The sequence below is a fragment of the Phyllobates terribilis genome, unplaced genomic scaffold (assembly GCF_046119375.1).
Source record: "Phyllobates terribilis strain yellow unplaced genomic scaffold, ASM4611937v1 Scaffold_5__5_contigs__length_657084704, whole genome shotgun sequence".
In the NCBI taxonomy this organism is placed as follows: domain Eukaryota; kingdom Metazoa; phylum Chordata; class Amphibia; order Anura; family Dendrobatidae; genus Phyllobates; species Phyllobates terribilis.
Window position 1 is genome coordinate 425,078,644 of NW_027362765.1, and position 14,812 is coordinate 425,093,455.

Here is a 14,812-nt window from a genome sequence, read left to right on the forward strand (position 1 = left end):
TACATAAACTAAAAATATTGAATGTAAGTAAAGGATATAATTTTAAAACTAAATAAGTGACCATTGAAAATAAACTTCAATGTTGTTCGAGACTAAAAACATGATAATCTTTTAATAGACAAACTAGAAACAAAAAAAAAAAAAAAAAAATTGTATTTGCACAATAGGTTGGCAAAAATAACCAGATGAACATATACAGCCATTCACAATAATTCACTTTTAATATCCATGAAAAATTAGCAATGTAAGCATATCAATTTCTTGGCAAATCATGCTCTCTATTTACAATTGAACAAAAAAAAAAAAAGTCAGTCATTAGATTACCCGATTTTGTGTGAAAAAGAAAAAAAATTATGTGAAACACAATTAGAATGCTTTGTCTTTTTCAAGGCTTTTTGTCCATGTAGTAAATATACAATTTTTTGCAAAGTAAAGAAAAAAAAGTGTACATGGGACATGATAAGACAATGCTGTAAGAATGTACACAGTACACACCTGACTGAATATGTACCACAACTGCAAATTTCGAACATTTATACATGGCTTTGTAAACAAGTTGTGCACCGTTAGATCTACAAACAGCGGATTTAGTCAATCACGTACTTAAAGTCGCTCCTCATTTCCAGTTACTCAATACTACATATGCCAAAAAAGACTGAAAAAAATCTGATTGTTTACTGTACAATTCACGCAGCATACATTTTTTAAAAGGTCATTAAAAAAATATGAGAAAAAAAAATTACTAAAAAAAAAAAAAAGGAATAAAGTTCTTAATCAGAAATAGAGGGGGGAAAAAAAGGAATATTTGAAATACATATTTGTACAGCAACATACTGAACTGGATTTTCGAGTTGGAAATATTGAGTATAGGACACATGAATGCTCTTTATAGGAAAAGAAAGAAACTGCAATAGTAGTTTTTAAAGTCAAAACGTAAAACTGCTAAAACAATTTGTTCCAATCTTTTGTAGCTTCCATTAGATGTCTTTGGCCATGTCCAACCCATTCGTCTTGATTGTCAAATATCCGACCACAAAACCAGCAGTTGAATTTAGCTTGAAGATTGCTCGGAGGGGTATTTTTCACAATTTTGTAATTGTTCTTGCTAGTTTTTTTTAAGGTTAATTTGAGCACAAATCTCTCCTTTACGGGGCTCACAGGTTTTCCCCGCCGATGACGCCTTCCAGTTAATCCATCAACAGAACTCAACAGTTCAGATTCCAACAGAGCTTCAAGTGTTCTTTTAGACAGTGACACTTTCAGAACATGTCCATTGAATTTGGAAATGGTTCTCATTAGGTTAACAACTTCAGGAACATCGGCATCTGGATGGTTCAAAACAACGACTGGCTGATCTCTTCGTGGATACTTTACAGGTTGATTAGCATTCAAAGGATAAAGTCTTAATGTCCTTACAATTTCCTTAGAAATTGTTGGTAAAGGATCCTCAGGAATACTCTCGACGTCGACTTCACTTGCATACGACTTCGCCTTGCATTTTCTATGCAGCATTTGCTTGCGGGGCACATCCACCAACACATCAACCACTCTTTTCTTCGTCTTAAATTCAGTGTCTGCTTCGTAGCTGCCAGAGTCTGAAGTTTTACGTTTACACACCTTGTTTTTAGAGCTTAAATTATTCATGTTACTTTGTTTATATCTCAATTTAGATAATTTTGAACTTCCAGAAGAAGAAGGTTGTGAAACTGAATTATCATCACTTGCGGAATGAAAAGGTTCATCTGCTTGAGCAGTGCTCGAACTGGATCTCAGACAAAGCCTGTTTTCTATTGGTTTACCCTGCAAAGAATTAGAATTGTTGACTTTGTTTGCAGGTGTTTTACCACCATATTCATTGAGCGCACTAAGGTCTTCCTCTTTAATAGATGCTGATGGAGGTACATTGATTTCATTTCTACTCTTTAAGAAAGCGGGCAGCTGCCCATCATCGGGTTTCTTTGGTAGGAGTTTCTGGCCAATTCGGTTGAACTGAACAGGTTTCTGGGTATTTGTAGACAAATTTTTTGGTAAAACATAATTTAGAAGTACTGCTTGTTTTCCATCAGGCAAAATGGCATACACTGGCTGTTTCTGGAGCGAGTCAGGTTGTTTATTAGCTTCCAAACCATGGGCTTGTGTTCTTGAAGCATCAGAATTTAAACAATATTGAAGGACATTCAGGTTTATTGGAAGCTTGCCTCCCACTGCTGGTCCAGAAACAATGTTCGTGGGAATATTATTTGAGGAAGCACTTGCTATTGGTTTAAAGCCGTGAGGTACAGTAGGGCGCTGCAATCTGGGAAGTGCCATTTTGCCTAAGTTGTTCACTGTACCAATCATCTGCTGTTGGTTTCCATTGGACACATTTCGTATAGTACCAAAAGGTCCATTAGCGATAGTTAGTACCATTCCAGGTTTTGTGTTGACCATGACTGGAGTATTAAATCTGTTGCCGGTAGAAAATGTTGCAGCACTGGATGCATTCGTCTGACTTGAAATGATTTTCAAACCGGATTGATTAGTTGGTACAATCGGCAGCACAAATCTATTTGAACCAGAAGGATACAAAACAGGGTTTGCTTGCGGCATTCCAGAAAGTTGTGAATTATGATACAGCTGGAAAGGTACTGGACCACTTGCAGGCTTTGCCATGCAGATCATTTTGTCTTTTGCCAGTTGCTGGTTAACTATTGCATCAGAGTGCGTTTTCAGAAGCTCACTCACTCTTGTGGGTTGAGGAGGTCTAACACTGGATCCGGGAGATACTGGTTCCTGTTTTAAGAATACAGATGAAGGTGTATTACCATTTTGTTGACGGTTGTCAAATTTTGGAATAGGGCTCGACAATGGTTGTAAAGGACTCGACAATGGTTGTACAGGGCTTGACAATGGTTGCTTTGGAAAGGCAAACGCATTACCGACGGGATGTGGGCTTTGGGAGGTCACCATGCCAATTTTATCATTTAACCTTTTATTGTCCTGCAGCATGTTGTGCAGGTAAGTATTTTTAACAACAGGTTTTGGATCCGATGGTCGATTTTGTAAAGAGAATACTGATGTAATCCTTGGCATGAATGATACATTTTCAGGCTTATTAGTCTCTGTTGCTCTTGGCATTCTATCATTCATTTGAGCATTTCTTACTGGAAAGTCATTTTTAGAAATATAGTTGGGACTTGTACCGGGGAAAATCCCAAGACCACCTGGTGCAGAAGCACGCAACATTGGGTTAAAGTTTTTGCCAACGTAAAAACTCTTAGAAGTTTTTGGCCCGCCAACTTCATTATTTTGTTGGGGCCTGACCAAGAAGCCAGTAGTTGGGTCTATACTTAGACGAGCTGCTCCAGCGGATGGATGAATTCTATCACTAGAAGATTCATACGTGTGATCAGTGTCGAAAAACTGCTGCTCGTTAATGTTGTACTCTGCAGGTTCCTCTTTAATTTTCTGTCCAAATTCAGAAGCAGAGGATGAATTGGCTTTATTAACAATATTCACATTTTTATGTATTGGTTCATGATATTGCTGTCTGCTAGCTGTAGGAGTCAGCTTAGACATTGATTCATTTTTCCTTGCCATTAGAGAACCAAGAGCAGTTGTTAAGTTTCGCAATGACCCTGGTTGTTTCTCTACTGGAGCCACAGGTGAAGAAGCCGGAATGGAAGGTGGTTTATACGATGGCATTGAACGATTATCTTTAGTGTTAGAAGATGCTCCATATGATCCGTGCATAGGGCCCTGAGGGAAATGTGGCAAACTGTTTGATGACTGAGGTGACGGCTGTGTAGTATTTGCAGCCTGCTTATTTGTTGGCAGTAATTTAATAACAAGGTTTTGCTTCCCATTGACCATCTTGTAGCCCACAAAAGTTGCGGTATAATTTGCCGGGACTGTAATTTTGTTGTTTTTCACCATCAGTACAGTGGGACCATGAACGGCATTTTGCAAAAGACCCATGTTTCCTTGAGTAATTGAATCTTCTTTATTACACTGTATTGTGGTAACATTAGGATTTCCATCATTTACAGTTTGCGCAGATTCAGTGTTATATCTGGGAAGGTTTGGATGTTGGTTTTTATCTGCAAATTTATGCTGAAACCTACTAGTGTTATCATTGCCGTCTCCGACCTTTTCCAGGACAGGGTTGCTGCCATCATGCCTCCAGGGTGAATTATCCTGACTTTCAGGCGGATATCTTTTCATGACAAGCTTTAGTCCGGGATTTGCCTGGGCCATATGTGCCTTGGAACTGTCCTGTCCAAGATCGTCTTTTGTATGAATATGCTCTCTGTGCCTCGCTAGGATGTGTTTTACTATAAAATCTTTCCGCATTGCGCTGTAACTGCAGTACTGACAGCTAAATGGCAGGATGGTACTGTGTCCCTGAAGATGTCTCTGAAACTCAATTTTTGAGTAGCTGATGTGATTGCACTTTTGACATGCAAACTCTATTCCGTTGTGTCTGTGAATGTGTTGAACAAACGTTCCAACATCTCTGGTAGAAAATCTGCATTTTGAACAGTTGAAGTGGCCATTAACACAGTGCATAACTGTGAAATGTTTCGTTAAGCCCAGCAAGGTATATAAAAAGTTATTGTTACATATTTCACATTTTACTAGAGCACTCCGATGAGTTTTTCTATGTTGTTTAAATTCCTGAAAATCGTTTGCGGTGAAGCTACACATCTCGCAGGGATAGAGTGGCAGCTCTCCATTGTGACAGATCAGAAAGTGTTTTTGAAGATCGTTGGGACTGTATCGAATTCCATTTTTGCATTTCTGGCAAAAAAAGTGAAGAACCTTTGCGGCTATATTGGCAGAATCATCGTCTAGGTTTGGTTCTGTTTTAATTTCAGTGTTTTCTTCGTCGAGGTCATTTAGGTTTCCTTTAGCAAATGATTTCCTGGCTGTCTGTTTCTTGCATGGCGACTGGGACGCCATTTCGGCCATGTCGCTTAAAGCACCTTCTTCTTGTGAAAGGTTTTCCCCCATTCCATGCATGATCCTTTCATTTACAGAAAACGACGAGGACAGAGTGCTTTGCTCGCCAGAAGCAAAAGCGTCCCTACTGAAGTCCCATGGAGCATCTCTTGAAGATGCAGATCCTTCATTGTCCATAAAAAAGTCTTTATTGGGTGATCTCATTATAAGAGATGATCCTTTTAGAAATGTGATTCAAAATTGTCATTCAATTGACCTTTGTAAAAAAAAAAAATTAAAAAAAAAATTAAATATTAAAACATAACAGTAACATACTATAAAACTATAATTTACCATCAGATGCAGTAATAATAATTGTATAAGTTAATTATCTACAAAATGAAACAAAAAAAACAGGCTAAACAGTTAACATAAAAGTAAAATAATTGAAAAGTTAATGTAAGTAATGTTTGGAAATAAATTTGGAGAAAAAAAATCAATTTATTAAACCCCTTTGATAAAACATAACTTACCTAAGAAAGCATCATGTTCTTTAGAAATCCAGAGTTATATTTCTGAGTAAGAACCGAGAACCTAAAACAGGGAAAGAAATGAAAAACTATCAAAACTTGAAGATCAATTATGTGACAAAGTTTAATCAAACAACTTTTATCAATTTACGGTTTATTTTTAACAACTTCTATCATTTTACAATATTCATGGTTTATTTTTACCCATACTGAGATATGTCTCCCTATTAATATATTTCTAGAACATGTTTTACTATTACAGCCCAAAAGAAATAAGCTTTTATCCATTAACACTTAAGCAGAAATTTTAATAAAGCAATGACATAACATTTACATAAATTTCTCCCCACTCCAGCAAAGTGTATCAGTCGAGGAGTATATTGTAATGCAATGACATTAAGGTAATGTTTTAATTTATTCGCTTCTTAAAATAAGAAGAAAAAAAATAACTTAATTACAGAGCAAAATATTCAGGTATAAAATAATGCAGACCAGATCTGTGACGTAGAAAATGCTAAAATATATATACAACCTAAAACATCTTTTAATTTGTGATTTTTTTTAAAATATAAATTAAACTTTTCAAATCATTCCTACAGGGAAGCAAAGACACAAGCTAGCAAAGAAAAAAGGACAAGGCTTTCTGTAAAAATAATAAAACACAAATGAATCACAAGATGATTCTTTTACATTTCAAAACCTGATGGGGAGAAACATTAACACTTAAAACATCTTTAAAAGAAGGTTGTCCCCACCTTGCATTTCTTATTAAATTAACTGGGAACTTCAAAAGCTTGCATTGATCATTTAAAGCTCAGACCATAAAAGCCCATATAAAAATAGCCATTCTAGGATATAAATATTACACGAGTAGACGACCAACTCAACTTTATTTAAAACAGACAAAAAATACATTATGGATAACACCAACTAAAGCAAGGCAGCAAAATGGGTCAGAAATGATCTTACAATTGACTTCTAAAATAACAATATTAAAAAGAAGTTAAAAGCATTTATCACAGAATGGCCTGAGAGTCTAGATTGCATAGTGCAAAATTATACACCAGCCAAGGAAGCACTTGGATCAACATCAACGAGTAGATGCAAATTTTTGCAGTGAGCAATGTTTATGCCCCGGCAAAGCCACTGACAGCCAAGCAACACCCAGTACTGATGTGTAAAGAAAAAAAAAATCTTACATGTAATTGCAAACTAGAGGACAAGCCAGTCTATGCTGGATAACAGTACAAGGCTGGTAAAAAAAAAATTGAATAATTAAATTATGAAAAATAAACATAAAAAAATTAATAAATAAAATAAAGGTAAGATATTTCTACTAAAAAAAAAAAAAGTCTTACATGAAATTGCAAACTAGAAAACAAACCAGTCTAAGCTGGATAACCGCATAGGGCTAGTAAAGGAAAAAAATGAATACTTCAGTTATGAAATATAAAAAAAACAAAAAATGAAATATTTCTACCAAAAATGTTTTTTTACATGCAAACTAGAAGACTAACTGGTCTATACTGGTGAACGGTATAAGACTATAAATAATATTTTTTTATTTCTATAGAGCCAACATATTCTGAGGGGACTTGTACAGACAATAAGTCATTACAACATAACAATAATCACATAAATCAACAGATACCAAGAGGAGTGAGGGCCCTGCTCGCAGGCTTACAATCTAGGAGGAAGGTTAGTACTAGGTTTAAAAAAAAAAAATGAACACATCAATTATTAAAAATAAATTATTTCTTCTAGGAGAAAAAAAAATTCCAAATAAAAGAGAAGACTCATCTTGTAAATTCCAGCACAAGTCATGTAATAGGGCACTTACATATAAGTGAGGAATATACAATGACTAGCACAAGGCTGGGAGTTACCCGGATGAGGTCACCACGGGCAAAGTGATTTTTCAAATAAAATAAAAAAAAAAACAACACAAAAACACAATTGCAATGTTCATTTTTTGGGTCTTAACACTTTACATCCTAAAAAAAATAAATAAAATTCTTTACATTTTTAAGCCTTTACTCACAAGCTTTTACCAGGAGTAATCTAAAAAAAAAAAAAAAAAAGCGGGCACGCTCGAGCTCCGTCTCAGATTCACTTAGGTTCAATTTAAAGAGGACCCTCCCTCAGCAGATTTCACTGCATACAATGTCAAATAAGTATCTTAAACCTGATGAGGCAGTTGTGCTCACTGTGAAAGTCCATGTCAAAACAGCTGTGTAATCCTGACATTAAGATGATCGTTCTAGAGCTGCCAAAGTGAATACCAGGCAATATACAAGGATTATACACACAAATTCTCAAATTAAGTACACCAGCCTCATCAGGTCTAAGATCTATGGATGCAGCCTATATTGTGAAACCTGACAAGATCCACTTTATGTTATATTAATCGAAATCCATGTTATATTATAAACGCAACTCATCTCGGTGTACTATTCCAATATATTTTAATATATTTTTAGTTTTGATAAATTCATGCGATATGTATTGGAATGTCTAACATTTTATAAATATACATTTAGTGGATTGATAGGTTGTCGCTTGATTGCACTATTTTTATTTCCATTAAAAGGTAAAGTCAAAACGGGGGGGGGGGGTCTTGGGGGAATAATTTTAGAAATTTAACTTAAATGTGGCATTATAAATATATATCACTTATGTTACCTTATAATTATATATATATTATTATATTACGTAACATTTAAGTAGAATTTCTAAAATTAACTTTTTTTCCCCCTTTGATTTTACCATTAATAGAAATAAAAAAAAATGGTGCAATGAGGCGACAACATATCAATCCAATGAAATGTCGCAAATCACACAGACGTATCATTTCACTAACTTAACCCCAATTGAAATTCAATCTGATCTGCTATTTCAACAAAAATAAATGGCAACTATAAATATCCACAACCTGCTTGTTCAGGGTCTGCGATGCCATCCAATTACCCTACTAAAAAAAAACAACTCTATTTTGACCCCATCCCCTGCATAACAATCAATACATACACGTTCTTCTGAATTTGTAACTTTTTGATTGCAGGTAATGATGGTACTATAAGAGTGGTACTATAAGAGTCATTTTCGGTAAAATGCTGAAGGTGGCCGTGCGATGCAATTCTGATTGGATCTGGTACAATACACCCTGCAATTTTGCAGTGCAATTTGCTGGTAGGAAGGAGAATCCTACAGTTACTACACTAACTGGTTAAATTTTTTCAATGTAAACGCTGCAAAGTAGGACGACTACGCACAAGAAAATGCCTGCTCATTAGTGCTCTGTACTCTTACACTAAACCCTGCCAGCCCTGCACTAAGTGCACTTTGAACAGACTGTGATGCAAAAAGAAGCAATTGTTGACTCTCTTGCTCGCAGTCATTTATCCTAAGCAGGTTGTATTCGGACTTATACTCCCTCCTTCACTTACAGCAGAGCTTATAGCCACGAGAGAGGGGGGCACTCAAACATGTCCCCCAATAGCTTCTTCTCCAAAGACCTATAATGGCCACCCTCAAATGTCTATGGACGCTTAACCTACTTGCTTCCCTAAAACGACCCCTGCACCCTGATTTGCAAAAAAAAAAAATGCATTAAAATTTGGGGTAAACAAACTTTTTCTAAAATCTTAAAAAAAAAATAATGCATTCTTTCAATTTTTGCAAGAAATTGAAAAAAATCTTTATATGTATAGTGGGTGACTTCCCTCCAGCTAAAAGAAAAAACACACCCCAGTCTGCTAAAATGTCGGGGGATGATAACCAACGAAGATTCCCCAAATACCCCAAAATTGCAGGTGACGCTCCCTTTCCCAAAACTGCTAATCATGGAGGGTGAAGGGGGGAGCCTGATAAATAAACATATACCCCAATATTGCAAGTTATTTTTCCTATCCCCCCCCAAAAAAATAAAAGCCTTTTCGTTTTAGGGGTGCCTTGGCCACTGTGTTCCTGCCTTTCAACACACCCCAATATACTGTTCTAGGTAGGAGACTCAAGAGGGAAGCTCGAGAGCTCTTAGGACAAGATGAGCGGCAATGGCATCCTTATTACTCAATCGATAACCTCCAATTTCCAGGCACCAATCACCCAACAAAAGTGACTATTTTTTTTTACAAAAGCGGGGGCAAAACGAGCAGAAAAACCTGGCAATTTAAAAATCAGCAACATCCATTATAGTAAATGGGCATCCTGCACACACCCGATATCAAAAACACAATGGACGTGGCTTTTATCTACAGGGGAGGGGGGACTGAAAAATAGGGCAATTTCAAAGCAAAGGAAACCAATGGTGTCATTAAAATACCCGGTACCAAAACAACCTGACGAATGTGACTTATCATAATGGGGGGACACTTGGATCAGAAAAACAGGTTATACTCAATGGGTGCCCTTCGATTGCCCGGTACCAAAAAACATGACGAATGTGACGTAACATAATTGGGAGAACTTAGATCAGACAAACAAAATTCATTTTGAAGCAACGGATGCCAATGACGTCCATTATACTCAATGGGTGGCCTTTAATTGACAGATACCAAAGAAAAAAAAAAACATGATGAATGTAGCTTTTATCATAAAGGAGGGCTCTCGGGGCAGAAAAAATGGGGCAATTAAACTCAACAGGGGGGGCAATAATTTCACGATACCAGAAAAACACAATGAATGTGATTTATAATGGGGGGCACTTGAATCAGAAAAACAGGTTATATTCAATGGGTGCCCTTCAATTGCCCGATACCAAAAAACATGACAAATGTGACGTAACATGACGAATGTGAAAGATCATAATGGGGGGCATTTGGATCAGAAAAACAGGTTCATTTTGAAGCAATGGATGCCAATGACGTCCATTATACTCAATGGGTGCCCTTCAATTGACCGATACCAAAAACAAACAAATGTAGCTTTTAGCATAAAGGAGGGCACTCGGGGAACAAAAATGGGGCAATTTCAAAATGGTAGAAATCAGTTATACTCAATGGTGGACCAACAAATGCCCAGGATCAAAATACACAATGAATGCGACTTATAATGGGGGGCACTTGGGAATGTAAAAATTGGGCCATTTCATAGCAATAATGCCAATTATACCCAATGGGTGACCTTCACGTGCCCGATACCAGAACTACAATGGATCATAAGGGGCGCTGGGGGGCAACCTTAAAGCATTGGCACTGCAACCACCCAGGATGTGATCTAATGAAGGGGGTGAGGGGTCACGACTCGGAAGACCCCCCCCCCCCTACACCCCAATTTGCCCTAACGAAGTATCAGAGCATTCATGCAGCGATTTAGGTTTAGCAAATGGATAAAGCTGATAATATTATAGAGCAATGGAAAAACTAAATAGGATAGTGAAGTGCAAGTGTGAAGGCTGATGTCCCAGCTTTGCTGAGGCAGGAGCATGGCTGCAGTGCTGCAGGGGGCACAGCCATTGCACAAGGCTCAGGTCTGCAGGCAGCAGGCACAGTGCTGGGGAGCAGCCGGGTGCTGGTGCAGGGCTGGCGGCCATGGTGCGGCACACAGGAGGCTCACACAAGGGGGAGAAGCCGCGGGGAGCAGGCACGGCGGAGGGACACGGCCACCCCTCATGTGACTGCTCTCACATAAAGGAGTGCGGCCATTTCGTGGGGCGTCATCCGTGCCGGCGCTGCCCGGGGTCCCCTCTCCCGCCTCCCCTCTCCCGTCCCCGGGGGTCCCCGTTCTCCGCCGTCGCTAAGTTTCCCAACTTTCACTAACTTTACCAGGCACTATTTAAGCGGTCCCCCCCGCCCGACATTGCCCCCTCCGCCCACGTTCACTGTTACAAAGTCAACCGAACTTTCCTCCTCACCCAGTGCAAGCAAAAAAAATCCCAGCCCGCTCCCGGGAGAAGCGCCGTCTGCAATGCCCGCGCCAAGGCGCTAAATAAAAATTACCTCGTTTTTTTCCCCCTCTTCATATGCTGCCCGAGTCACCGTTGGCGGCCATGACACTTACATCCGGGGATTGTCCTGGTTTCGGTAGACCTAAAATGGACTCCCAAGCAGAGACGGCGGAGGGATCCGTGCTCCACCTCATCTGTGTGATGAGGCCCGCTCTCCCCTAGAATCATTGTTGCATAGAACCAATGTGTGTTCTGTGTCAGATTCTCCATGTCATATCCACGATCACAGACACGCAGGGATTCATCTTTCACTGGCTGCAGGAGCTTCTCTGCTGCCTACAGCCATTGTTTTGTGCTGTATCATCGACATTGAATCAATGCACATGGCACACAACAGTGTACAGTGCTGGGACTATTTGTCATCAAGTGCTTCTTCCTATGTATGCAAAGCCCCCTGAGGAGAAGCCCCCTGATCACAGGAGGCAAAATGGAATAATAAAATGCAACTCATGTCACATAACTCTGTTATTCTCCTCCTGTAACTGAACACTGTATATTCTTATCACAAGCCGCACTGGCTTCATAGTTTATGGCAAATGAACTTTGTGCGTGTTGGCTGACATTTTGAATCCATGAGTTGACACTTTCATTAATTAGATAATTACGATGTATATTTTTTTTTTAATTAAGATTTTTTATTTTTAATTATTTATTTTACTACATCAACCGTGTTTGTAGCGATTTATAAGTCATGAGTTAAAGGCGAAGCAAGACGCTTTGGTAGATGAGATAATTACCTACGACCCTAAAATGAAGAGGACATTTTGGCAGGAGTTGTTACTGAAAGTTTATCCATCAACAAAAGAGAAAAAGGTGGAAAATAGAAAGGAAAACGTCGTAGGGTTGTAATGGACTGTTAGTCTGAACATTAGACTGAATAGAATATTCATTATTTTTCTATATGGGCACACATAGAAAGGCGGATAGATAGATAGGTGTTAGATATATAGATGGATAGATGTATAAATAGATATATGGATAGATGAATATATCTGTCCATATATCCATCCATCTATCTAGGAATATATCTTATCTATCCGTCCATCCATCTATCTATCTAGGAATATATCTATCCATAGATAGACATATGGATAGATAGACATATGGATAGATAGACAAATGGATAGATAGACAAATGGATAGATAGACATATGGATAGATAGACAAATGGATAGATAGACATATGGATAGATAGACAAATGGATAGATAGACATATGGATAGATAGACATATGGATAGATAGACAAATGGATAGATAGACAGACAGATGGATAGATAGACATAGATAGAGATAATAGATAGATGGATAGAGACAATAGATAGATAGATGAATAGAGACAATAGATAGATAGAGACAATAGATAGATAAAAAAAAACAGAAGCGGCACCAGCAGGTAGTCAGGGGGCCGAGCCCGACAGGTAAAGACCAAGTCTTCAATATAATAAAGAAAATGGAGTCAGCACACCAATTTGGAAAAGTTAAAAAGGTGCTATTTAATAGCCCATAATAGCTTGAAAAAGGCTCTCGGTCAGAACCGAAACATTGCCATTATGGGCTATTAAATAGCACTTTTTTAACCTTTTCAAATTGGTGTGCTGACTCCATTTTCTTTATTAGGCTACAGCCCCACTATCAGTATTCGGTCAGTATTTTTCCTCAGTATTTGTAAGCCAAAATCAGGAGTGGGTCAAAAATGCAGAATTGGTGCCCTTGTTCCTATGATACCCTTTCTCTGATTGTTCCTCTCCTGATTTTGACTTACAAATACTGAGGAAAAATACTGACCAAATACTGATAGTGGAGCTGTAGCCTTAGATAGATGGATAGCTAGATTGAGTGAAACCTCCTCTAAAACCACCTCTTTGAGAAGACCACTCCTTATCCATGACAGATTTCCTTTTACAGATTTTCGCTACATATTAAGTATAAGCCTCATCTTTTTTGGAGAAGACCATCCATAAAAAGACCACTTTTTAATGCAATTTTCAGTACTTATTAAGGGCTTTTACAATCTGTGTATATATTATAGTAAAGCCCTCTATCTGTGTATTTGTCTGTCCATACTCTATCCATGTGCATATACATACATGGATATATAGATAGACAGATAGATAGACAGATGTGGTCCCTCTGTGGGTGGTCTTTTTCCATAGAAATTATATATATTATACTCACATTATATATATTTACATAACAATTTTTATGGCTTTTTTTGCACTTATACACATAATAATAATAATAACACAACACAGGTCTGCAAGGGTAAAATTGTTTGAAAAGTAAGAGGTGATTTTTATATACTTCTTTCGAACGCTGAACTCAGTAAAAATATTGAAAAAATTCCATCACATACAGTTTTTTCACAAACACTGACTCCACAGGCTTTTTCTTGCACCATACTTTGACTCTTGTGTGACCTTTGCTGGATGATTTTTGGGTCATTAGATTGGTTAGAAATTAATGGACGCTGTGCTGTGATTGGCTACTGTGGGCAAAGAAGAGTTTCTTAACCCAGCTTCCAAAGAGTGTTGTGGTGTCCATAGTATCCAGTCATAGCATATCTTTCATTTGACCTCAGCAATTTAAGAAATGAAAGCTGCTCTGTGATTGGTTGTTATGGGCAGTAAAGACAGATTTTTGTTTAGTCACAGTTCATAAGAGTGTGGTGGTACGCTTGCCACGATTCCTTTCAGTATTTAGTGTTTGTGGTGGATTAACCTTCTGCTTCTAGCAACGTGATCAAAATGGCTACAAGGGGGTGTCGTAATTCACCGTCAACTTTTGCTACATTTACAGTTATTTTGTAGTGTAGGAGCATTACGGACTTCGTTAGAAAAGTGTATTATGCATACTTTGGTGTAAAACTAGGTGATCAGGACAAGTCGTGGGCTCCACATGTAGTTCTGTTTGTGTAGAAGAACTACGGAAGTGGTCTAAAGGGAAGAAAGAGAGGTTTTGTTTTGGCGTGCATATAATCTGGAGGGAACTGCAAAATCATAGTGATGACTGCTACTTTTGTACATGCAACGTGGAGGGATTAAACCTTAAAAATAAGAAGGAAATTATAAACCCAGACCTCCCGTCAGCATCCAGGAATACCTGTCCCTTCACCTCCGGAGATACTTGAAGATGCACCTGATTCAGAACATGAAAAGCAGGATTCTGACAAAGACTTTCACACTAGTCCCAACGAACCACAGCTTTTTTCACAGCTCAAATTAAATGATTTAGTCAGGGACTTGGACCTTCCTAAACATTCTGCAGAACTTTTAGGCTCTAGACTAAAGGAAAAGAACCTGCTAACTACTGGTACCCATTTTTTATGGTACAGAAGCAGAGAAAAAGGAATTCCTTCCATACTTTTCTCAAAACGGTGCTCTAGTGTATTGCAGTGATGTTCCTGGGCTGATAGAAAAT

At 38.0% G+C, this 14,812-nt stretch overlaps 1 protein-coding gene across 1 annotated transcript; it reads right to left on the reverse strand.

Annotated features, from left to right (window-relative positions):
- Window positions 1-206: 206 nt before the first annotated feature.
- ZNF518A (zinc finger protein 518A) lies at window positions 207-11,540 on the reverse strand. The gene is made up of 3 exons (XM_073685225.1): window positions 11,387-11,540; window positions 5,454-5,514; window positions 207-5,197 (listed from the first exon to the last, which is right to left on the reverse strand). The coding sequence occupies exon 3, from the start codon at window positions 5,143-5,145 to the stop codon at window positions 943-945; it is 4,203 nt and encodes a 1,400-aa protein (XP_073541326.1). The 5' UTR covers window positions 5,146-5,197; window positions 5,454-5,514; window positions 11,387-11,540; the 3' UTR covers window positions 207-942.
- Between the last annotated feature and the right edge of the window lie 3,272 nt (window positions 11,541-14,812).